The sequence below is a fragment of the Tinamus guttatus genome, unplaced genomic scaffold, assembly GCF_059628265.1.
Source record: "Tinamus guttatus ecotype Peru unplaced genomic scaffold, ASM5962826v1 Tinamus_guttatus_pri_ptg000710l, whole genome shotgun sequence".
NCBI classification, from domain to species: domain Eukaryota; kingdom Metazoa; phylum Chordata; class Aves; order Tinamiformes; family Tinamidae; genus Tinamus; species Tinamus guttatus.
Window position 1 is genome coordinate 3,206,488 of NW_028289244.1, and position 26,745 is coordinate 3,233,232.

The following is a 26,745-nucleotide window of genomic DNA, read 5'->3' on the forward strand; positions in this document are numbered from 1 at the left end:
ACAAGGGCACTGCTTGAAGCTTCCCTGCTTTCAGTTGGTTTTCCACAGATAGATACGTATCATGGAGGCATTTTAAGTGCCACCTAGGCCTGAAATTCTGTTTCTGAAAGTGCATAAATATGTGAGGAGCTCTGCACATTTCTCACGGGACCAGTGGTGGCTGAGTCATGTGGGGCTGATGCAAGTCCCATCCCATTTGCTTTGCTTGCTGTCCTCTGTTCGTCTTTGCAAAATCTGCTTCTCTGAGTATTTGCTGCTTGAACAACAGAAACGTGTGATTTCTGTCATCGTGGTGTCAAGAGCAGGAGCCTGCTGAAGTAGCCGTCTTATAGAATTATACGCTGTGTCAAACTTGCATTAATGCAAGGATTGCAGAAGCTACGTTTTGTTCTTGTTCATGTAAAATATTCAGCTGAGGACTACTAGAGTAGGTCAGGCTTTGTGAGACTGTGGAAATAGAGTGCCTTGTTCAAGGCTTTGGACTGACTGTTTTTGAGCAGAAGATCCTGTCCACAATCGAATCACGAGATGTGCTACTTGAAATGAGCTCCGATGTGCTGCTTTCACTAAAGATAAGGCAAACGCTGTGTAAGCATGAATATCTAAATGTTTCATCTATGATATCAAATTGAGATTTTTTTTAAGCAGTTATACATGGTTTTATTTATGTATTTGAATATATATGTAAGGTAATCTTTCATGTTCTGTTCTCACATTTTCCTCCAAGGACAACAAGAGTTGAGCAAGATAGATGGGCTCTCTTGAGAGCAAACAAACCAGGTGCTTATAAATAGAAAATAAGAGTCTAATGGAGAAGAAGAATGGAACTCACCTGAAAAGTTCTTCAATGAAATTTTAAAATATACAACATAATCTTCGTAACAGTCTTTTTAGGAGGAAAAGTGCCATTACTTCTGGGGATTTTGACATTGTTTGACCCTTTGATTTAACATTTCAGCTACTATCTTAAAAGCAGTGGAAGAGAGACACAGTAATTTGTATTATGTATTGTGCTTGTGAGCTATCACAGTGTGGATTCTCCTGATACATTGCTAAATGAAGGCCATTTTATAAATGCTAATGATCGAACATGATAAAATATTAACTTTAGCTAATACATTAACCTGAATAACAATAGTTTGCAGTTCCTCATAAAATTTTATTGCTTGAAACTCTAGGTGATGCTGTTAATTTTGGTTAGATGTAGTCTATAGGCATCTGTGTGTGCAGATGTGAAGGGAATCGCTTTCAGGAACAGAAATATGACCTGCTTAGAGACTGCTTGACTGTTGTTTGACACTGTGGGTTGTCCTCGTGAGGATCCCTCCGAGCTTCTGTCCCTCATTGCCCAGGACTTGGGCCTAGACCATTCCCAGGCATCAATTTGAGCTAAGTGTTCTGTGCCAAGTTGGAAAATACTTTCTGTTTAGCAGCAATGGAGATGCTGCTGAGCTGTATGTTCATGATATACCCTGCGTTGGAGAGTTAGTGGAGGTGTGAGCGTGGTTTCAACTCCCTGTTACCCCAACCAAAGATGTGACCTGCCCGGGTAAAATCTTTGTCCTGGCCTTTGAGATTCAACCCTTGTTTCTCCAGACAATTTCCAATTATCTTGCTACATCTATTGCAGCCGGTGCGTTCTGTGAGTCCTCAGTCAATGTTGTTACACTTTGTATAAAAATGCTGAAATATTGATGAGAGCATGTGTTAGGGTCTGCTTGGGCCCCCTTCCAAGTCCCCTATCCATCTGGCAATATAAAAATTGTCTGTCTGGCCTTTTGGATCAATCAATATCTGTGTTTTATGCAAAGGAGAAGATTTTCAACATGAAAATAAATGCTTAATTCTGAGGCAAAACAGGAATTTGAACTAGTATCTCCCACCTGTCAGAGACTGCTTAACCCCAAGTGGGAACGACTCTGCGATGGTGTGATGGCCCTGACTGTCCTTCATGTCTTCAGTTCAGCTGTTCAATCAACACACCAAACAGAAAAGCCAAAATCTCCTATTCCTGCAGTCTTAGTTGTCAGCGTAAATATTATAATACTTTTTTTCACTGGGGTTTTGTTTTGCTGTTCTGTTTCTTTGCCAGGTTGTTGCCTTTGTCCACAGCTTTCCTTTCTGAGTAGAGCTGGTATGTGACAAACCCCATCCTTCAATGGCTTTCTTTAAATTCTGTCAACTTTTAAAGTTTTATATTGTTTAAAAAATAAACATGTGTATGGGTTCTTCTTCCCTCAAATATTGCAAAATAGCATAGTCCATTGGCAGATGGACAACAAGAATTCATCTCACATACCCAAAGTGAAACGATTTTTAAATTGCATCTTCGATTTCCTATGAAGGAAGGAAATTCTGGACCTATTTTTGAACTCTGGTAACCAGACTCTTTCACAAGGCCTCAGGATACTGCTTAGAAAGATTCAGAGTAGCACAGAGACTCATGGCTTCTTTTCCCTAGCTTGAATACTTATGTTTTCCTCAGAGAATAGCTACAGAATAAATTAACTTTTGTTTATAAGCAGCCTGGAAACACTGCATTGCCCCCGATGAGGGGCTCTGTGAGTAGTTAAGTTCTAAAATGCTATGTAATTGTTAAGTATTTGTTTTCAGATAATTAAGCTTGCTAGAAGTTTGCCACTTTTAAGTTTTATTTTGTTTGTTTGTTAATTTTAGCAAGTGAACTAATTGGCCACAGAGAGGAGAATAGTCCTCGAACTGGATCAGGCTTTTCCATGTCTATCACATCCCATCAGCTGTTGGCCAAATGCCTGTCTCTTAGAATGACGTATGTGGAGCAGGAACATTTAGATAAGCCTGCACCATCCCTGCTGATAATTAGGTTGGAACGAAGAAATATTCTCTGAGCAGCAAACTAATGAAGCCAGATTTCCTACAGGCTCCTGCCATGTGAAAGCTCTTCCAGCTTTCCCTCGCATGTAGCCCCAGGCACATGAATAATATATGTTTGTGTAGCACAGCCCTTGCCTTGGCATTTGCTTGGGGCAGTTAGAGCTCTGGCTCCTCTCCCATCTCACGTGTTGGGATGGAGATATCTTGGAGACTCCCTACCTTTCTATCATACTGATTTAAAATCAGTCAGCGTATTCAGAAATCGGTAGTGGAGGGGATTTATATGTTTGCACAAAAAAAACAGCACAAAAGAATGTTTAAGCCATATATCCTTAGGAAGCTGGGTGAAAAATATAGTGTAGCTATGAAAAATGATTATTTTTCTTATACCTGATGAAGTCTATTTCCGCCTCTTAATCTCCTTGTGCAATGTAAATAGCTGGTTTATCTGTTGTTGTGTATCCTGTTGTTACTTTAGGAGGCACTGGATTCACTCGGAAAATTGTCTGGGTGTGTTTTATGGGGAAATGGCAGGGAAGGGGAGATGTGTGCCCGGGAATGGCTGAGGGCTGTGCAGGGAAGCCAGATGTGCTGAGCGGACATGGCCTGTCCCGAGAGCTGCAGCCATCTCTGTCCGTCTGCCTGAACAAAACAAAGTTTATTAAGTGCTTCCTAATGATTCCCTTGGCATGTGGGGAAACTTGCTTATGAATCAGCCCTCCCTGACCACCCGCAGCCTTTCTCACCCATGCAGCAGCTCCCTTTGAGCATCCTGCAGCAAAACCCCTGGAAGCAGCCGCTTTCTGTGCCGCTTCCCTGCTGGTGCCATCTGCTCGGCAGGGAGGATGAGATCTACGGCTCTTGTGCGCTCCTTTAGAGAGATCCATTTCACACATCATCAACCAGCGCTCTCGTGCACAACCCTGGGCCTTAAAGACAGGCTTGTTTGTGGACCTTACACACATCCCAACCGAGTGCGCTCACGCTCCCCATTTCCTGCCGCAGCAACAGAAAAAGCCATGCCCAGTTCTCAGTTGTATCATGAGCATCTGAGCTGTCAGTCTCAAGTGGATCACAAATACCTTAATTCCTAAGAAATTGTCATCATCTGCAAAAATACCCTTTTGTATGCCTCTGAGAGCGCATATTGCATCATTGCCTGCATATAATTGATAATCCTTGTATCAATTATACCATGTTTTATTCCATTTTATATTTGTATCACTTTTACTTGGTAATATAATTGCATTCTATGAGTCTTCATTTGAGATTATTATTAATAGCTATGATATTGGCAAGTTAATTTGGATACAGTGATTTCCTCCTTATATTAGAAACAAGATTTGATTAATAAGAAACATTAGGAATATATAATGTGCCCATTATTATAGTTTTGTTTTTGCCAGTGTGTACTGATGTCTGCAGGCAGCTTTGCTTTGTCATGCATGCATTTGTTTTAATTGCGTTCAGCATTTTAAATGAGAGAAAATTAAAAATACAGGAAACAGTAAAAAGATGTGTTTAGAGCAAGCCGCTCCATCAGGTGTGACTCACTCTGAGGCACAGAGAAGCAGCAGCAGTGCCAGAACACAGGCTGCTTCTACTCCTTCTGTGGTATTTTGGAAGTTGGATGGAATCATAGAATCATGGAATGCTCAAGATTGGAAGGGACCTCTAGAGATCATCTAGTCCAACCCCCCTGCACACGCAGGGTCACCTAGAGCAGGTGGCACTTTGCTGCATTTGCACCATTCCCACCAACAGAGTGTTCCCGTTGGGTTGGTGCTAATGCTGGTTATTGCCTACTGCTCCAAAAGGCTATGGGTGAGTGAGGCAGCGTCCTGCCTTTCTACAAAGAAGGTGAATTGTGAGAAAGAAGTGGATTATGCGGATCAATGGGAGTGCCTGGAGCTGAAATTCTGGCTTGTTTCCAGCTCAGCCCACCCTCTGCCCCCATGGCTAAGACATTTAAATCATGCTCTGCTATCCTTATGGTTGGGCCCTGCCTAACTTTGTTCTTCTCCTTCCTCGCACTCCTCAAGGGATATTTCTTTGACTGTTTCTGGTTTGTGGAAGAATATGAAATATGCAGAGATCCTCTAGTGAGTATTTTTTGTTTTGTTTTGACAGTACAAACATTACTAAAGTTTCAAACTTGGCATTAAAATTGGCCATCTGGCTTGTGGGAAGAGAAGGTAACAGTAAGCACTTGTGACATCCCTTTTGAGTGTGCCTGGCTGGAATGTTCAATAACTTTAGATGAGCCTGATGAAGACTTGACCATCCTGCAGCATCATTACGTGCTCTCTCACAGCAAACGACGCACGAACTATGCCAAAATGCCAGGCAAAATGAAAATGTGAAAATGGTTGACAAGGGAAGAGTGAGAGTTTCCACGTCCTTGCAAATTCTGTGTATCCACATGGTCAGTTAATGCCAAGTAAAATCATTTCTCATCCTGTTGTCTTCACCCATCCTGGTTGCAGCCAGAGGGGGAAGCTGTATCACGGCTTTTCGGTGGGTTGTATTTTGCAGAAATTGCTGCAGGGTCTTAGGGTGCCACCCTAGGGTGCTACCAAGCATGGCTGTCCCCTCCCCAGCTCCGAGCGCTTCCTTGGGAATAAGAAGGTGGAGGATTTGTGCCAAAGGCTACAGCACATGGTTAATCCATTTCCCCCCATGCTGTCCCTGAATCCGGGTGCCTCCTGCAGCTAAGCTGTGCAGGTGTTTGTGTTGTGCTCAGTGCCTACCTATCCTCCTTGCATTAGGGAAGAAACAGCTCTAATTTGATTAGTTCAATTTACAGCATGAATGAATTTAGCATTTATTGAATGTGAATGTCTATGTAAGAGGGACTTAATTCTTTATTTTTACATTTTGTGCAAGAGTGACATAACCTCCACAGAAACACATTCCAGTTAAGTTTATAGGTATTAGTTTCTTCCAGTGAGCTGTATAAAAGTCTGATGAAAGAAAAATCTAATGCAGGCACAGTAAATTGCTCTATTCTCCTACCTCATGCTGGGATTGAGCTCAGAAATGATTAATGTGCTATAGATTTCTACAGCAGGCCAGAAGAGGCAAAGAGAAGGATCCACAGGACAGGAGCTGCCGTGTTCGTGTGTTCGATATGTTCATCCATGCTTTGTCTATCCAAAGGAAACACACACACACAAAAAAAAAAAGCCAGAAAAATGCATTTATAATCTTTTCTGTGTGTGAAAAAGGAGGAGGGGATGGAAGGTTGACAATTAAATTATATAATGCGAAGGCTAAAACTATGCAATTTTTATTTGATCTTAAAAAAAAAAGGAACTCTTATCTAAGAAAAAATGGACCAAATTCTACTTTTGGGGATGTCATTACTCGTGTTAAAAAGGCAACATGATTGTAACAGAATAACCTACCTCAGCATCTGTTTCATTTGGTATGTAGAACACAATGTTATTGATTAAAAGAAAATTAAGAGAATTAAATGGGTGGTAATTGGGATGAAGAGACTGTCTCCTGTTTTCTCCCTCCTCCAATTTGTGTCTCTCTCTCCTGCTGCCTTGGGTATATTAACTGCAGCATTTTGCACAATATGCTGCTCAGATGGTCTGAGCTTTAAAGGGGAATTAGCTTTTTGTTTCTAAGTGAATGTCTTCCAGGACTAGTGTGGGAGGTGTTCTGTGCTGGGGGGTCAGGATTGTCCTTGTCACTGCAGGGCAGCCCTTCTGCAGCAGAGACTTCAGGGTCCGATTCCTTTCCCTTCTACAGCCTCGGTGGCTGCAGGGACTTAACTCCGACTGTGCAAGGTGGGTTACTCGTATAAAAACATCTTGAGGTTGTTTCTTAGGAATTTAATTGCATTGTGCGGGGACAGGACTTCAGTCCACTTGTGAGCCAGAACCAAAATGTGCTTTTGGGAACACCAGAAGAAACAATAATAGATAATTTCTCAAAATACTCAAGCCTTGTTATCAAGCCAAGACACACTTGGTTATCCTAAATGGTCATTAGCTGTGTGGGTTTGTTGAAGTCGTTTAAGGTATGTATAATTCACTATCTCATGATCTTTTATTTATCTCTACAAGCAATGTTTCCTCCCACTCTCCCCGGAAAACTTGATCAGGGCTAAGCAAAATAAGGCTGCACTAAGTTATTTGCAAACAATTTGCTCTTCTGCACGTTGAAGCCCGGCCAATAGACGTGCTCTGTGCAAAGCTGCTGTGCTGGGACTCAAGAGAAGCTGCCAACATCAATATTGATCGTGCCATCCCCCTCCAAACTACGCTGTATATGTCACAGTTTTGTGCCAGTCGAGTCTGCTATCACTGAGCATAGAGCAAGGGACATTGCACAGTGGCAAGACTATGAGGAAGGGTTGATAGTTTCTGGCAAATATTTTTTACAAAACTGAAATGTTTTTCTTCTCTTTCCTGCTCAGCCTCTTCTTGAGTCTCACCAGTATATATTAGGGGGTGATGGGAAGGGGTTTGATTCTCAGGATTTCTTTGTGGTTTAGAAGAACCACAGAAGAAGAACTTTAGAAGAACCACAAAGAAGAACTTTAGAAGTCTCCTTCTCTGGAGATCTTCAAAACCCGCTTGGATGCAGTCCTGTGCCACGTGCTTTAGGTGTCCCTGCGTATGCAGGGGGGTTGGACTAGATGATCTCTAGAGGTCCCTTCCAACCCTAAGCATTCTATGATTCTATGATTCTATGATTCTATGATTCTATGATTCTATGAATATCTGGGAACATCATCTGATCAAAGGATGCCCTTTTTTGTATAGTTTGTGGGGAGGAGGCTCGCATTTGTGGTACAGTCTGATACCTGTGTAGTTTTATTTAAATTATTAAATATAGTGATTTGATTTAACAGCTTAAACAAACATTAGAGATTTCTTTTCATAGTGGGAAGATACCAGAATGTCTCGGTCAATGCTTAGAAATCAAAACCAGGTACATTTAGGATTACAGTAATGCAGTTCTTAATTAGTGGGGATTGAACATTCCGTAGGTTCCCAGTTGCTTCTTTATCACTCAGAAGCCTTAAATTGGAGCTGGATATCTTTTGAAAAGTTTAGGCTATAGCACAACTTCAGATTCTCAGTTTGTTGCCGAAAATACTGAAATTTAACATTACAAATGATCATCTTTCAGTCAAGTTTTTATGAGCAACAGATGTTTTGTTAGCAGGGCAGATGCTACCTTTTCTTTAAATATGCAAGACAAGTGATGTAACAGTCTCTCAACAGTAAGGTAAACTTAATTTAAAGCCACAGACCTCAGTGTTTCTGCGTAATGAGGCAGCAAGTCATTTAGAAAATAATTTTAAAAGGTCAATCTTTTTTGCACATGAAAAATGTGTCAGCTTTTTCAGTTAGTTCAGTACTCAGATTCATAGGCTCCACAGTGATGATGGTCTGATATAATAACTGAGTCTGATTTCCTGCATTATACTTTGACAGGAGGGACTGAATTCTTGGTGTCTTTTCAGGTATTAGTATGGATTTATTCATTTGCTTATATTGCAGTTTTATTGGAGATCTTAGAAATGAAGTTTCTCTGTGCTGGCTGAGAAAGGGACCCTTCTGTAAAAAGCCCAAAGGCCCAACTTGTAGCCCGATTCTCTATTTCTATTATGATAATTGCTTCTTTACGTTGAACAAGTGAGCGGTTTTTCAGCTTCATGCCCATGGTTCTGTATTGTGGGTCACACAGCTCCTATATCTTTTTTTCCTTTCCGAGATCCTGCTCCGGTTTTCAAGACACGTCACGGAGCTTCAAGATGTGTCTGCTTCTGAGCTTGAGTTGGTTTATATAACACAGTCCCCATTCTTTTAGTGCAAGATAGCCCAAACCTGGTTGAAATGGCTCTGTTTTCTCCTAGCAGGGTGTTTTTGTGCTGCTTCCAGTCACTGTTGTGGCTGAACACTGTGACCAAATTTCTCTGGAAAGAATTTCCAATGGCTGTCGGTCTCGCTTCTGTTTCTTATTGATAATTACTATTAATAACAATAAAGCAGGCAAGTGCAGTTGGCTTCCCAGTGTTGCAAAGAAACATGCAGAGATACAGACATGTCCATATTGCCCCCCATGCTCCATCTTGGTTGCCTGTTTCTAGATATGGGGAATGTTGTGGCATGTTTCTTTTGTGCTTCAGGTGTTTTAAATAGGGTCATAACTGGCGTTTTACTCTGAATTTGTGCCTAACCTGTATGCCAGAGGTTCATTTCTTAACTGCATGTACGTGCAGGAGAGAGGAGCAATCCATTCATTGACATTGAAAGTAAAATGCTTCCTTGTAATCACAGTACAAGCAAGTAGCAGCGGATTAAATGCAGCTGTGTTTTGTTAGAACCCGTGTATCTCAGCGAGGGAGAGCAGCAAGCTTGTTAACAGGCGAGCCCTGGATTTGTTATGCAATTCAAAAAAAGAGCTGCATGGGTGAGGAAGGTTATACTCACCGTTTTATCTGTTCTAATTTATTTTTAAACACATTATTTCCTAGGAATTTCTCTTTTCATGTTTGTGATAGTCTAGTCATCATCAGAAAATTTTCTTTCATGCTTGGAGATCAAGAGAGTGCTCTAGAGGAAAGGAAACCTGATGTCATTTTATTATTCCCATTTGCTGGGAAGTGAACTAAAGCTTCTCTTATTTGTTATCCGATGTGAGATCCAGGGTTGTCTTAGGATGCAGTCATTCACTTGGAGCTGCCTGATGATACAGCCGAACTTTAAAAAATAAAGAAATAAATAAGAAGCTCGTTTGTTATTGTTTCCCAGCGCTGCTCTGAGTAGCAGACAGCAGGCAATGGAAATGATTGGGGTTTACGGATGGCTGCAGAAGCCGTCTCCGCTCGCGCCCGGTGTGCATCCATCAGCCTCTCTGCAGCGTTTCCCTGCAGAGCTGATCCGAAGCATCCTGGCCGAGAGCTCCGGTGCTGAGGGGAGGGCTGGGATGCACCTTTGTGCGTGCTTGGAAATGTGCTGGAAGAGGAAGGCTGCTCCGAACCCATGTGCACAGAAACATATTATATGAGTAACCTTCCCCATGTAAATGTGCGTATCTGTCATCATGGTTTCAAATATGCAATGACCTCTGCAGGTCATGACAAAAGTATTTTGCTACTTTCTAGTTATTTTGTGCATTTTAAGAACTTAAATTACTTGTGGTAGAAGCTAAATACCTATTACAAACTTGCAAGCTGCACCTAATATGCTTAAACTTTTTGTACAGATTAGCAGATGAATTGAAGCGGTAACAAAACTTGTCTACGTTTCTTTATCTTCAAGTCAGTTTTAAGAGTGGAATAAATCATGATGCTCTACTGCAGGAGATGTGTTGTTCCAACTGCTTAAGAGAATACTGGAATACTTGTTTATACAAGGTTAAGAGCTTTCTTAGCATACCAAAATGTAGGACGTGGTTCTTGAAAAAGCAAAAATTATTCTTGGTAAGTTGGGTATTTGGTGGATTTATGTAAGTTTGTCCTAGGAGATGAGAAGGTCGCAGACCATCCCCCGATTCTGTCTGAAACTGTCATATTTTCAGTGTTGGGCTGAAATGAGTAACGCTGACATATGGGGCAGGCAGTGTAGAGCTGCTTGAAGGTGCATTTGTGTTGCGTATGCTTCCAACCCTGTCATTTTCCTCTTCTATCCCAGGGTTTTTGCTAGGCATTCCAGAAAAGCTAAGCGCAGTTGATGACAGACAGGTGAATATATATGGTTCTAATAAAAGCAATGTTTTATTTATCAATCTTCTGAGCTGGAGAGATACCTGTGCTAGCTCAGCACTCAGAGGTGGCAGCTCTGTACTCTGAAGACATAAGCAGGGTTTGACTTTACAAGACACGAGCAAGAAGGAAGAAAAGAGAAAGAGGAGCATCCACAGGACGTTTCAGAGTGTTATGATTTATCAGCATCTCATGATGATCCTTCCAGCAGATGAGAGATGAGTGGGGCACTTGCTTGGGGGTAGGCTGCCAGCATTGCTCCCGAATAAGTGTTTCCAAAGGGCAAATGCTGTGGAAGGGAGGACACTTTTTTAAATAGGAGGGAGAAAAAGCAGAGGATCTAAAGCAAAAAATATGTATATATATTCTTTATTCATCCAGAAAAGGAGAGACTGGTCTGGTCAGTCATCTGTGGAGAAAGGTAGTGCCATTCTGGCAGGCAGGGAAGGAGCAAAGGACGTGCAAAGCTCCGAGAATAAGCAAGGCCGGCTGCTGCCTTTGGGGGGAAATGATCATTTCTTCCTTGGACAAAATTGCCATCAAAGTTTGCCCAGCCACCTGTGTAAAACTAAAAATAGCAATGGATGGAAAGTGTTTTGCAACCTTTAGCATATATATAAAAAAAAAAAAAAAAGCAGAGACCTGACAGTTTAAATTCCATATGGGGAACAATTGTGGATTAAAAGCACTCGGAGGATATTTTTCCTAGTGAACTGGAAATTTTTATCCATTTGATTGAAAAAATAGAGTGTCATTGCATGTCTAGAATGAACTGAAAGTAGAGGCTGATATATCCTGTATGGGAATTCTGTGTTTCAGCACTTCTCAGCCTGGGTTTACCATATGCAGAGGATGCTGTTGTGCTCTGACCTAAGGGGCAGGAATTCACTCGGGTTCATCTCGAGGACTCCATTGAAGCAACTCAGTGAACGACCATTTTTCTGAAGATAAATTGTTTGGCTCGGTTTTCAAAGAGCTTCTGGGTGATTAAATCTTCAAAGGAAGAAACTGCACCCCGGTCTGGATTTGCTCTAGAATTTGATCTGATCTTCGGTGGTTTTGTAATAGAGAGTAGGAGAGAACCCTGTGGCACACATGTAGTACTCGATGACTAAGTAGTTGATAAATGATCACTCATCAGAATGTCCAAAGATACGTTTTGTAAAAAAAAGACCAATCTAGAGAACTTGGAAATGTCATGACAGTAAGAAAGACAAGATTCTGTGAATATTTTTTTTCCTAAAGGATAAATGGAAGTTTTCAGGAAATTCCTTGAAACTTTGCCTTTATCGAGAGAAGTGTAACATCCTTTCACATTTTTCTCTGTGCAGCATTAGCAAATCATGGACCTGTGTTTTTGCCAGTGCTCTGTTGCTGCAGATGACTGATATAATCAGAAAGGAATCTCTTAGGAGGAAGCACTGCAAATTCTCAGCCATGTTTTTCTCTCATAGAGGAGTGTATAGGATAAATGAGGAATTATTTTTTATCATATATTCTCCTCTCATATCTTTCATTTTGACACATGTGCAAATCAGCTAATTTCAGTTCAGATACTCCAAATTTATGCTGCTCTAGCTGAGAATATAATCTGTCCCAGTAAGTGCAAAGTAAATAAAGAGAATCAGGTAATTAAAGATATCAAGGACGTGCAGGAGACAGACGCTCTGGTGAGAATCCATCATATGCGTCAGAATAGACAGAGAAAAATCATGATGTCTAGATGACAGCCAGAAGTCAAATGGACAGCAGAAAATAAGTTGTTTTTCTAAAATATGTTGAAAAAATGCCAGAGGCAGAGATAGTACCTGAGAATGAATTGGAGATGCCAATAACAGAAAACCAAAAAGCCAGGCTAGGGTCATAATAAGAGGAAATAAAATCAAGAGCATATCCTGAGGACTAGATATGTGAACAAAAAGGGGAAGGAGACAGAAGAGAGTAATGGTAAACTGTGTTTTACTGAGAAAAATTCATGCGAGAGGTTGAAAACGAGTATGAAGAGAAATTTAATTGGCTAGTGAGAGCTGAGAATATGTTAGCCTGATTAAATAGGTAGAAAAGAAACTGAACCAAGGTGAAGAAATACACAGGTAATGAGAAATCTTTGAGGTAGCTGCATACTAAATCTGAAGTAATAGGCACAGAACAAAAACCGCTGCTAAGGCTCTTCAGTAAATACTGGTTCTGCTGCTGGAGTCATCAGCATTTGTAGAGAGATCTTTACGATGTTTGTAAAATGTAGAATCACTCAACCTTGCAGAGAAAGATAAAAGATATACAGGTGATTGTGCAGTTCTCTTTAATGTCAGTACAAACCTTCCGGAGAAAAACAATAAATTCAAAGAAGGACTCAGAAAATGCTGAAGGTCTTAAAATCCAGAATGACAAAGTCTTATGAATAATGATATTTTGCCTTTTTATCTTATTTGGAGATTTTGAATGGTTTTTCAAGGCAGGAATTTTAGATTAATCATGCAGAACTAGATACAATAACCTGTAAACCAGTAAGTTGAGGCAGCTTTAGATGGGAGGAAAAAGTTATTGTTTGAAACATGATTGTGTGGGAGACCAGGAAAGCTCTCTGAATCACACTTCATTGTGGCAAAGAACTACATAGACTATTGAGTACGGTTATATGAGGTGGCAAATTATGTTGACTTTGAGTTTTGCCAAAATAAAAGGCCTCAGTTTTGTAGCCTCTGTGTAGAGGTAGGGAAGGGGCAATGATACCCAATGTAGGACAGCTAAATAAAGCAGTGTGGGGTTATCCAGGGATGTGGGCATGATGTTTGTGTTGATCCATCCTTCTGAACAGATGTTAAGACTTATTGTGACCACTCTTTTGAGGTTCTTCTTGGGTCTTATCATGGTTAATGACACTTGATTGCTGAAAGGATAGTTGCAGATATATTGCACTGCCTTCCAGCAAATCTCAGGATCAACCTATCTCTCTTGGACGTGATTACTGAAGATATAAGTCCAGAGGAGACTCTGCTATAAGGAAAAGAGTGATTAAAAAATCCAGCCCGTGCTCTGTTGGCAGCTGCTTCTTGGGGTCCTTCCTTGCTTTCCTTTCATTGGTATACTTCACTTTCTGGAGATACCTTACACTGTGTCAAGTGTTCCCATCACCCTTCTTTCAATTATTAATACCCACCAGACCACAGTCTAGCTTGAACAATCTAGACCTTTTAATCATCTAACATTTAATGAGGATCTGTTTTGGTCCTCCAACATGTTTAAAGTCATGGACAGGGAGCATAGGGCATGTTTTATCTAGAATGGTAGTTCACATCAAAGTAAGCTTTGGAAGCAAATGTTCCAGCTGAGAGAGGGCCTAATCCATACGTTTTTCATGCTGCAGGGCTTCTCGGCTATGGAAAATTCACAATCCACTGATAGAAAACAGTGCCTCAAACCCTTGTTTTCATTGTATTAACTGATTGCAGGAGTCTGACATGAATCCAAGCAGGCGTCAGACTCCATGCCGAGGGCTCCGGTTCCCCCAAGCACTGTCCTGTCTGCAGCAGTCCTGGTGCCTCAGGCAGGCTAGACCAGAACCCTAGACACACTGGGAGATTTAGCAGAGCCTCACAGAGGGCAGCTTGGTCCTGGCCTCACGCTGCCATTAAAATTTTTGGACTATTTTCATTAGGCCTCATTTGTCTCTCATGTTTTCAGGTTGCTGTTTGCATTGCAACTGTTTCTCAAAATACTTCAGCGAACACGAGCCGCCTCTGTTCAAATATGCTACCAGCTCATACTATCTTTGACTGAGCTGACAAACAGCTTGACAGGATTGCTGGAATCTGCCAAAATGCAATTGCAGAAAGGGTAATGCCAAGAGAGGTAACAACTACGCGAGTGGCGACTGCTCGGCTGCGTCTTGCCGCCTTTCCCGACTTCCATTAGAACCAGAGCCGGCTGCCCTTGCTGTGGCTGGTGATTGCTTGGTGGTATTTGTAAAAATGTCTTTTGTGAGGGTTCCTCTGCCAACATGCGATTGCATTTCACAGTTTCTGCATAGCTAATAGCAAATCTAGCACATTTTCAAATCATTTCTTCTATACTGGGGTCGACAGTGGGACAACCTTGGTGTTCAGCTGTTAAGCATTAGCTTGAGTGCAGGAAATCCTCTGTTTTAATTAGCATTTCCAACCCCGTTACATCTCCTAACAAAAGAGTAAGAGCTGCTTTATGGGCTGCTGTTAGTTACCTCTTCAGATATCTCAAACGTTATACGACTTAGCAATTTTATACTATGTGGGGAGATGAAGTTTATCTTCCAGACTTTGTAACGTTGCTGGGCTTGAAATGTACTTTCCTAATTGGATCTTTCTTAGGCATTAAAGCTGTTTTGGAAGAGCTACAAGTAGCTAGTTTGGTTTTAATGTAAAAGATGGTATTAATTGCCCTACTAAAACCTGTGTTTTCACTCTCATGCAGTGTTATGATACTATATTGCCCAGGAATTAAGTATTTTAAATGTTGTAGATTTTGTAGTTTCCTAATTTATGCTTTTGTGACTATTCTTAATGATGCTCTTACTTAAAACTATATTTGCTATGTTCCTCAACACTGTGTAAATTCCACTCCCAGCTTGGTTTTAAACAACTAAAAGAAAAAGCCTCTTTCTGCTTTTCCACGGCCTCCTGCAGTCCAGGGAATGACTTTCCTAGAGCCCAGCAGCAGGGAATTGTGCCTTCCCTGGGAGCAGAAAGCAACTGAAAACATGTAACTGTGATAGCCAAAAAATCCAGGGAGAGCCGATGCTTTGGCCTTGTGAAGATAATGCTAAAACCGTTATCTGTGTCCGTATTCAACAGCAGATATTTTACAAAAGGTGAGATTGGACCTTTTCAGGGTATTTTTTTTTAAAGTGTGGGTTTTTGCTGGTTCCTTTTGCTAAATGGTGTCAGGATAAACTTTGCTCCAAGCATATTGCCTCATCTCTAGAGGCAAATACAAGTGTGGCACTAAATCTCCACTTCAAGTTGGGGTAAATACTGGCATTGCTAAAGAAATCTGCATTAGTGTCTCTCAAGTAAACCAACTTATTTTGCTGTAGATTCTTCCAGCAATTTTTACTGCTTGGAAGAGTCATGAATAAGGTGGGAAATTTGGGCTTAGGAGCGTGAAAGATTGCTTAGGATGAGCACCAAAGGCAGCCGTTCATTAGTTAAGTCACTGAGGTCAGAAAGAAGCAAAGAGATTTTTTTACTTTTAGAAGCTGCAAGTAGGTAGATTATTTGTTTAAGCATTTGCTTCAAGCCTTGTATTTTACAGGCTGTGGGTTGTATTTTACAGTGATGAAAGTAGTTTAAAATGTATATGGTGTTAAATTCCTGTTCTTAGGAAACAGAAAATGGAAGAGCACTTCAGGAAAAAAGGAGATGTTGAGGTTTTCTCTGGGTAGCCTTAAGAGACCTATGAAGTTCCGAGTGAGTGCAAGAGAGTTGATTTGGTTGGGGTGTTTTTGTTTGTTTGTTTGTCCTTTATTTGGAGAGCACATTTGGAGATTCTCAGGACTTTTACTTAGTAATTCTATATTCTGTAGGTGCAGCTACTGTGGGAGATGTATATTTGCTCTAACTTTTCATCTCTAAGGTTGGAAGATTAGTTATACTGCACCGTTAAACTGTTTTTCAGTTGTTAAAATTAAATAACTAGTTCTCCCGGACCTCAAGTGTAAAATTCTAGCTGATCAGAATTCAAGTGTTGTCTTGTGACTTAGTATTTTATGACCTTTAGTATGCTTCACTTGTCTCTGAGTGCTGTTTTCTCAGGTCTTATTCTTTGTAAAACTGCCTTTTTGGTTTATTTTTGACAAGTTTCATGATTTAATCCCTTTAACAGTGAGCAACTGTAATGCCTTGAGATCAGGAACATGCTCCTGTTCACAGCAGAGCTGGGCAAAAATGTCTTTTGGAAATCTCAAGGCTATATATTCTCTTGAGCCATGGCTGCTTGGTTAGAAGGTTCCTGAGACTGTAAAATAATGTTTTGCTACATCTTATTTTCCCATGTCGGCAAAAAGTTATGCTCATGCTCTTCCTCTGAATTTTCAGAAAATGGGTAGAGAGAACATGAGTGCATCAGTAACATAAAAGAGACATAAGGGACTTTCCGTGAATCATCCAGCCCCAACTGCTACAGAAAACCTCATTCTGTGTTAACTGTTATGAACTAATCAAGATATTTAGAATGAATTACTGTATGCTCAAGTTGGTAATATGTGAATAAGGGAGAAGCACTTTCTGGAGTAAGGACAAGGTTTCTGTTTGCAGCAATAAATAATATGGCAACTGCTGGTAGCTCAGTGCAGATGTTTAGCTCTTTTGTTTCCATTAAGCTTGCTGTCAGTTTTGGGTAGTGTTTTTTTGATGCTTTGTCCATTTTCAAATAAAATGCCAGAGACTATTAGCGAAATGATGTCGTAAACCAGAATGGAAACCACACATTTGTAATGGCTCACAGAGCTTCTGGACTGAAACTGTCTGCAAATGTCTCGCTCACCCAGTAACTGGTTATTTCATGGACTAGTTGACCATCAATGCTTGTTCCTCATCCAGCTCTAATAAACTTCAAATTCTGGCTCAAACCAAAGGCACAGGTCTGTACTTTTCAACACGGCTCCTTTATAAAGATTTTCCCCAATGCCAGTTGGTGCCAGAGGCTCCAAATGAAGTAAAAACAAATGTGTGTTGGCTTCCAGGGACCGCACATTGTGCATAATTCTGTCTCTTGTTAGTCATTAGTTATGCATTTAAAGAAGTCATTTTAAAGTCTTAGGACAAAATAACTAGTTTAACTGTCTCTTTAGAACTCAGAAAATTGTATCACTAAATACCAAAGTTAGATCAGTTGATTTTGTTTAACTACTCTTTGTTCCCTTGTATTTTTTGACCTTTAGGCTTTGTGCATCTGTGTGGAATATGATTACAATTTTATTCATAACTTTCATTTTATAACTTTGACACCAGGAGAATTATCATTTCATCTTGTACTCAGATTATTCCCGTTATAGTAAGTTTTTTAAAAATCACATACTTCAAAACAAATTTCTGAAGATTTCTCGTAAAGTAAAGCAAAAATAAATCTATGCATTTAGTTATTATGCAGACCGCCGTTCACTGGCAGTAGAGCAGTTCTTATGTGCAAAAGCAGTGGTTGTGTTAGGATTCCTGTAGGTGGATGTAATTCTCTGGATACAAATCCCAAATGCTTGGCTGCAAAGGGCCAGCAAATCTGTCAAACAGCTACTGCAAAAGTGCTCTCAGAGCAGCAGCAATATTGAAAGCGAAGTAACATTGCCAATGGCTTTATAACCTTCAAGCTTAATGTGTTTGGCTTTCCAGCTGCCTAGAAACAATTGCATTCTACAAATGTAATTTGAGTCTTTGAATTAAAATTAAGACGTGGAAAGACTTTAACAGCTTTGCTTTTGCTGTGTGTTTTAAATATTACACCTATTGAGAAAATGATTTATTAACAATATCTTTCTCTTTATGCGGAACGTGTAGGTGGCCATTCTTCCCTGATGTTCCCTACAGTGATCCTAGAAAAAGGCAAAGTGCTTTTCATAAGTGGAAAACAAGCAAATGATCATGTGAGAAATGCTGCTTGCCCAGGTTCTCAGCTTGTGTAGACCAGTGGAGGTCCCTTGGCTTCATCTCGCACCACTGGCATCCACGTTATTCCTGGGAATTCATCGGAAGCTTATTAGGACAACTGGACTCTCTGGCTTAGATTTTTCTACCCAGTTGCTCATTCTTGAAAAATGTCATTTTAGAGATGAGAAGTAAGGCTGCCTTTAGGAAGTTCACCGGGGAAGGAGGGGGGAAGATATTTCTGGATCTCATTTCCCATCCAAGCGGAGCTCCTTGGGCTGCGATGCCGAGCTTAGCGCTTCCCGGCGGATCCGTCTGTCCTGCTGAAGCCGCTGTGTGATAAAGTTCCCTGCAGGTCGGTCTGAGGACCTGGGCAGAGCTCACAGGGTGGCACACATGGGAACTTCCTAACAGAGAAATGAAAACCCCGTTGGTCTGTGTTCTGTGTTCTCGCTCTCCTCTGACACCAGTGTATCTCTATCACCTGGGGACCATCCTCTTCCTCCTGCCCCTCTGCTGTTTACCACCTACTTTTTCCCTCCCACACACTCCTGTTTCCAAATAAGTCATTTTAAATGTAATTTACTGTCTAGCACGGGGAGCCTCGAGTGAAGTTCAGAAGCTGAATCAACCGTGTTTGCTGTAGGATGGATGAGGAGTTCTGGTTAAGCAGAGATTTGCATAAGCACGCTGTAGGCATCGTGGTGTAATCAGAGTGACTAAAGAAATCAGAAACTCTTTAAATCCCTCAGACCAAATTCTGGAGAGAGTAGGGGTTTACCGATGTGTTTTGGAATCAGTGACTATCAAGCTTCCCTGCAGGTTTCCCCAGGATCTGATTGCCTGAGGAAATTCTGTTCCAGCTGAGATGGTAACTCATCACTGCACTGTTATCCTCGGGCCTTGTTAAAAGCCCCCACATCCAGCTGTCCCTCCAGCCCCGATTCCTCACTCCCTCTTGCTGTTTCTGCAAATAGGCACATGGGAGGTCAGGGAGAAAATGCATTGAACACGGCCCTCCCATTTCCCTAAGAGAATTTGGTTTGGATGGGGCCATTGTGGCTTGAGTTTTCAAATTCCAACTTTTCAATTTGCACCATAAGGTATTTGCACCACAAGGGTATTCTTGTGATCTGGTCTTGGAGGCAGCCTAGTGTCTCAGGCAGTACAACACATCCGACACAAGGATCGCTGAGCCCTTTAGGGAGACTCCCTAATTTTACCTCTCTGGGCTTGTGAACGCTTTACAGTTTGCAGCCAAAGCTGGTGTGTCTGTAGGGCAAACTAGAGGTGGGAAAAGCTTGGTGTAAGTAATGCTAATAGGAATTATTTAACTCGTGGCATGGAAAAGAGGTTTACCCCATGCTGGTGAGAGAAAAGTTCAGGCAGAAGCGATGATGCACTCTAAAGTTATTCAATTAAAAAGGGCTAGCAAAGAAAAATCGAATCAAGGCTTTTTCAGTTTTCAGGATTGCAAAACAAGCTAGTGCTGAGAGTTATGTGATCATTTCACCCACCCAAATATATCAGCTGTGTGTGTTGACACAGCATCTATATAGCTCCTGGCTCACAACTGGCCTTCGTTCACCCTGCTTGGAGCTCAAGTAGAGAAAATGAGCATCTGTTTGCCCTCATCAATAGAGATATACCCTTTGGCTTCATTCTGATGGATAAATAAAGAGTGATTTTCTTAAATCTATTTTTAATTCCTTCTGAATTTGCGCATTTTCAAAAATATTTCTGATAGGCCAAGTGAAAGGTTTCTGCATAGAAGACCGTGTGGTTGAGTCCTAAAGAATGAGAATTTTTACTCAGGCTGACGTGGACTCAGCGGTAATTTATTTTTTTCTTATTTTCTTTTTTTTTTATTTAATTACTGGAATTTTTGCCATCCTAATGAATCATTGTGGCTGTTCATAAAGAAAGGCTGCTGAAAGTTCTGCATACCACTTCCTTAGCATTGCCTGCAGGAACTCCTGGAAAAGTTCTCTGGTAAAACACAAACGACATCTCCTGATTTTAGCTGAAAAAAGCCTCAGAATTTGTAAGTGTGAAAATCAGTTAAAAAGCAATATTCCGGGCGTAGACAAAGCTGAACAAAAAATACACAATCACCAAAGTTTCAGAGCCTTGAGAATTTGCGTCTTTTATGGGGTACATGAGATTGATATTTATGCTGAGGGTTTTTTTTATTCCATATGAGTCTGTCTTTTGATTCTGATAAGTGTTTTATACCCTTGTAATAAGTCAGTATTAATGTACTTAGGATCTCTTTAGACGAGCCATGTTTTCATTCTAGGCTAAACACTTTCCCTACATCTTTATTGATGACTTAGCCACACTATTCTAGACAGGTGCTGACAGCCCAGAGCCTTCATTAGACGTAGCTGCTAGTTCAGTCTGAACCGCTTTCTCTCGATTCCCCCACTTAACGTTGCCGGCTTTATAAGCAAACTCCTGTACTCCTGGCCTTTCCAGGAAATTTAACACTAAACTTTTCAAAGGTTTCTCTTGCCAAAGTTGAAAGGAACTATCCAGCGCACAAGCCACAGCCAATTCACTAAGCAAAAGCATCCAGGCTGGATGCAAATTCACTGTTTCCCAGGAGAGGCTGGAGGAAAGAGTTCAGCATGGTCAGAGCTGGCTCGACGTGCTCTGGATTTTGGAAGCGGCTCTTGATACTGCTGCAGGCTCTGGGCACTGGCTACCATTGGGAAATTCTATTCACAGAAGGACTCAGCAGGCAAAATATTTTCTCTTCTGCTCAAGTAAATAAATAAATAAGGTGTAATTTGCTGACACAAACTATTTGCTTAACGCGGGCAGGAGGCCTGGGGGAGATGTTTGTGCTACGGGCTCGATTGACTTCAGCAAGCAGCAGCTGGTGCTTCCGCGCCGCTCCAGGTTGGAACCATCTTCATGCTGCAAGGTGGAGAGAGGCCGAAAATGCAGCTGTGTCTTTCTGGAGCTCGTTTTGCAGAGCAATGAGCTGGTAATTACCACTTTTCCCAGCTGGTCTTTATGAGGCTAAAAGGTTTAATCATACATCACAAATGGAAGAGGAAAATAATGACTGTCCCTCCTGGAGGCACTCAGAAGCTTAAGCTCCTGTTGGCAGGGAGGAACTGGAGGGTAGATCCTGTTGTACGTTTGGCCTTGGAGGAGAGATTTGTGCTGGTGGTTTCGGGATGGCCATGTAGCCCGCTGGTCAGGATGGTCTTCCCGAGCTCCTGCAGCAAAATGCGGAAAAAAAGAGGATTTTCCGTGGAGTTATCTCAGGCAGCATCTCATTTCTGCTTGATTCATACAAATAATGTATAAGCTCAATTAATGTGACAAAATATAAATATTTATGCACCCATTTAGCTAATGTTTGCCTCTATTTATAAACAAGAGCATCTTGCAAGCCTTGCTTTTTGACGAGCAAAGCGTGCACGAGTGCTAAATCAACCGTGTTTCACTTGCTCTTCTGAAATATCAAGTATTAGGTAATAGCTAAACCAAAGAGCAGGAACGGAGGTAAGTGTGGTGGAAATAACATCACAGTTTTGTATGCAAAAACGCATAAATTTCAGGAGACCCAAAAGCTGTTTGTTTACTGTGTTAGTCATAAGGAGAAAAAAAAAAAAAGAGGACTAAGCCTTTCTTATGTATTTTTAATGTTGGCACTGGGAGGAGGGAGGACTCACTGGCTGTTGTGAAAGGGAGGGGAGTTGTGTTGGTCCTGCAGCTGATCTCTACTCACAGACTTTCCTAATACCATTAATGGGAAATTGCATCAGACCCAGATCTAGCTCTAGGTTTGGTTTTGCAAATCAGAACCCAAAATATGAGATTTTTTTTAAATAGTTCTGCCTGTGTCATGGTTATTTTTCTTGGTTATTTAGTATTTCATCTAGATAGATGATGGGCTCAGTAGCAGATGATTTCCATATCATCCTTTTGGGGAGAAAAAAAATAAATTAACCTTGCCGCATATGTTTGATTTTCTTGATGTTACTTCGTTTTGTGTTGTCTGACTGAAAATGAATCCCTGGATTCAATAGAGAAAGGTGTAAGGAAGTATTTTAAATATTGCCATTACTAACTGATACCTTAAAGCTGAATTTTCCCTTGTAGTCTCTATCCTTGGGTTAAATACTAGTAAAAGTGAGTAGAAACCTAGCCTCTGTTTCACAAAGAAATGGGCTATGTGAATAAGAAAGCTTTTGTGAGCTTTTTAAAGTACCATTTTTAGTATGCCCTTTCTGTGTTTAGCTCATCATGTGAATGTTCTTTAGCTTGACTTTAATGGCCTATCTATATAAGCTGGCTGGATATAACACCTGTGTAGTGAATGATAAAAGAATATTTTGCTTTTCCTAGAAGAACTTTATTTTTGCAGACTGCAATGAAAGAGATTTAAATAACTTCAAAATGTGTTTCATCTCTTCTCTTGATTACTCAAATCAAAATAGCAAAGTAATGATGATGTGAGGCCCAAGGGTAGCAGTGTGTAGTTGTTTTTCTACACAGTCTTCACTTAGTATGGTTATAACTGTTCTCAGTTGCACTTTCTGGGGGTCAAATCTTGAAGCAGGAATCTGTATTAAGCGTTTGCTCATCAGAAATATTCCCCTCTTGCCATCACCAGTTGTACTCAAATGGATCTGTGCCCAGTTTTGCCTTCCCTTCCAGCACAGCAGATAAACAGGCTGTCAAGTCAGTTATGGAAAACTATTTTTAATTCCGTGTTATGTGTCAGGTGTGTTACAGCTGAGGTGTGTAGAAAAAATGCTTTCTGGTGCTTTTATCAGTCAAAAAGAAATGAAAAAGCCTCTGTTATGGAGCTCCACCATGCTAGCACCACAGCACTGGGCTAACAGGCAGCATGTGAGAACCCGGCCAAGGTGGAGAGGGACTAGCCAGGAAAGGAGGAGAGAAAATGACACGACTGAGGTTAAGATCTTATGAAATAAATAATTACATTTTTCAAAAGCCACCGAAAGAAAAAAAAATTGATGAATGTTAATGTATCTTTATATGGTTTGATTTCATTCTTTTTTTCTCTTCTCATTTGTAATGCTTACGTATTCAGGAAGTCGAGGTAGGTTTTCTTTACTTTCAAACTGTAACTAGCCATAGCGTGAATAAAATATGAAATATCATAATGTTTGTTATACTTTGAACTGTTATTATCAGTTAATAATATTGTTATGGATGGGACATTAATACATGTTGGTTATTAATATGATAATATTGATCTGTTGATATGTTACTATTAAAATGCCATATTCGTATGTTATAGCAGGGAGGTGTTTCACCTGAGTTAGTGCCTGTCCCAGTCGGAAGTTTCAGCTTTCTGAGCAGTCTTTTTTGATTTTAAAATCTTTTAAATCAATCGGAAAACTTTCTGATCAAAGTGATTATCTTATTACCTCATTTTTTTCTTTTTTTTCCATATTGAGTGCTGGAAAACATCTGCACGTCCCTGTCAGTTTGGGCGCTCTGCGTTGCTAGCCCAGCACCCTGCGCTGCCCTGGGCTGCAGCACCCCTTGGCTTGGGAGGTACCCAGAGCAGCCACAACCTCCAGTGTCTCCAGGTTAATACCTGAATTTCAGCACACAGCAGAGTGCTAACACAAAGTGCAATTCATTTTTCAAATACTTTCCTTTGTGTATTTTTCTGTTTTATACTGTCTTTACAGGCACATGCCAAAATAATTTCAGTTTTTAAAAAGGACTAACCAGCTCTGCATAAAAGGGAAGGAATAGGGTTACAGAGCAGATGGGTGTTTTGTAGTTTTTTTATGAGCAAGGTGCAGTTGCTCTAAAATATTCCTTTGACACTGAAATGGAGATGAACCCCCTTTCCAATCTGTATTTCAAAACCAGTTCCATATGCCAATAGCATGAGAAACCTTTCTTGGGATTTGAATTATTTAGCAGTTTTTGATGCTGAAAAAACAGCAGCAAAGCAACACCTAGATAAATATGGTAAGTGTCTCTTACTAGAGGCAGGGGAAAAAAAAAAAGCCTGCTCAAAAAGCCTAAAAAACCAAACCCGTATTTCTCAAAAGTGATTAACACTCGGTGGGACGAGCAGAACGTCATCTTCACTTAGAGCGTTGCATCCCCACGAGTCTTTTGGTTGCTAACAAAGCTGGAGAATTCAAAGGCAAGTCTAATGCTCTGTTCCCAGTGCCAAATCCTGTCCTCCTCAAGGGAAAGCACGGGACACTTCTGCCCTGTCTGCAACAAGTGAGGAATCATCATCCTCGGGGCTGTGGGACGTTGTCATGGGCCGTGACGTGGGGCAGGCGCTGAGCAGGCTCCTGCGTGGAGAGGAAAACACGGTTCCTCCTGGGAATGCAGATGTAGAAGAGAATCCTATCTTTATTAGCACATTTTATAAACTGATATGTAATAATGCAGTGTTGCTAGAAAATATTTAATAAGGGGCATATTTGGTGAAACATTTTGGAATGAAAATGGGAAGGGATGAATTTGCAGAAGTTTTTAAACTTTGTTTTCTAATCACTGCTTACTGCTCTTTAGGACGTAACCTACTTTTTTTTTTTTTTTTTTATCTGATTTGGATAGCACATGTTAGCAGCAAAAGGGAAATTGATTCATTTGCAGTTTATTTATATGAAACTGTGTTGAAAAGATTTTGCCTGAATTTCCTTTTTTTTTTTTTTTTTTTCTTTCTATTTAGGATGATTATTTCAGAAACTGGAATCCAAACAAGCCTTTTGATCAAGGTAAATACAGTACATATTTTGTGGTTGTCTTGTTTTGTGATACATGCATATACTTTATTCCTTTTTCCCATGCATTAGGGAAGGCCTATACTCTTATTTAGATCTCATTCCCAATTTAGTCACAGCTTGAGGTGATTCATAGCTAAAGGTTTGACTCATCTTTGTATTTTTCAGCTGTTTTATGATGCCCATCCATTCCCATTTATATTCCATGATTATATATGTGCTTAGCAAGGGTTCTCTGATCCACTGAATTCGAGTTTAACATAAAGCAGGTAACTTCACATGCATTTACTGTCTTCTAAAACTTTGTTAAATGAATAGCATAAATGTAACTAGTTTTATTAGCCAAGAGTCAAGAGGGAAATTCTTTGCTTGTAATGTGTGAATTCTGGCACTGCTTTAAAGCAAAATGGTCTTGCTGGTGATTCATGTGCTGCTTCTGTCAATGTTGTTTTGTACTTAGGGACCTGTTAGGTGCTGGCAATACTTCTTTGGGCAGCAGAGGAGAGGAGAAGGGACACAAAGACTGTTTCCAGTAGTCATTTCCAGGCTGTTCTGGACATGATATGTTTGGAGAAAAAAGAAAAGAAGCTTCCCTGGCTGCTGTATTTTAGTTTCCATCTACTTGTACATATGTTTTATTTTTTAACAAGAGTTATCCTATGACGGGAGTTATTTTGAAAAGAATGATTATATACACAGTAAATAAGAGACAGATAAAGTCCAATCATATGAATTCACTGCACAGTATTTGCCTCTCTTAAATCCTGTGTTCCAGTTGGCATTAAGTGGAGTGTAAGGCATGCGCTGCCCTTCGAAACAGGGATGAATTTTATCCTCAATGAGGAGAGATAACAAACTAGGTGTGGGGAAATGGCTGTTTGGATATGTAATTGTGATTTTATATTCAGAAAATGTGTTAATGGAAGCAAATTACTCAAACACATTATTGAGCAGCTGAACTAACCTGAGCTTACATCTAACTCGATTTTATATAAATATTGTATACCCTTCCTTTCCTGTTTAGCAGTGGGCTTTTGCATGTATCTTTTCTTGTACTTCCTGAGGGATGGGTGCCTTTGTGTTTATAGACTTATTTCCCTTTTATCGCATCATGTTTGTAATTGCCTCACTTTAAAACTGCTCATCCCCCAGCTGCCTTGATGGCCAAGTTCCATTTGCAGCATTTCTCAAGTTTCTCTTCATTTCTCTCTCACTTTTCCAAGCCAAATAACTGTATTCGGGAGTATCCCAAGTGTCCGTGTTTGTTGATTGAGCACTTCAGTGAGAGCACCTCATAAATTGGACAGTTACAGGAAAGCAACGAGCTGCCCGCCAGCTAGGAGAAGTAACTTATTTTTCCATGGTCCTGAGTGAATGAGACTTATTAAAATGAGCACATTTGGCACAGTGGTTCTAAGTTGTTACCTTTGAGAGGAAACCTGGCCAAGGCCAGCCCTGATGAGGGTGGCAGCTCCCTATTTTGGGTGTTTTTACATTTGTCTTCCTACAGGCAAAGCCAGGTGAAGTGCTGCAGCTCCTTCAGGTTTCCCACGTTTCAGGTTTCTTCTGGTGCTCTCGATTCTTCTGCTTAAATAACCAGTAAAACCAGTCCTTTCCATTAATGAATATACAAAAACCTCTAGCTCTCCTGTGTCCCTGTCACACGCTTCTCCTTTTACCATCACCAGCTACTTCGTGGCTGAAAAAAAGAAGAAAGAGAGTGAACTCTCAGTCAAACAATTAAGAATCTGATAAATTGTAGGAAACAAGAACTTGAGAATTACATGGCCTTCTCCAATAA

The 26,745-nt window shown here is 40.6% G+C and overlaps 1 protein-coding gene across 1 annotated transcript in view; it reads left to right on the plus strand.

The window, feature by feature from the left end:
• SPOCK1 (SPARC (osteonectin), cwcv and kazal like domains proteoglycan 1) overlaps positions 1–26,745 on the plus strand; it is a 245,896-nt gene that overhangs the window by 57,932 nt on the left and 161,219 nt on the right. The window contains exon 3 of the mRNA XM_088536865.1: positions 24,893–24,938. Within this exon, the coding sequence (XP_088392991.1) occupies positions 24,893–24,938 (46 nt within the window). The remainder of the gene's footprint in view (positions 1–24,892; positions 24,939–26,745) is intronic.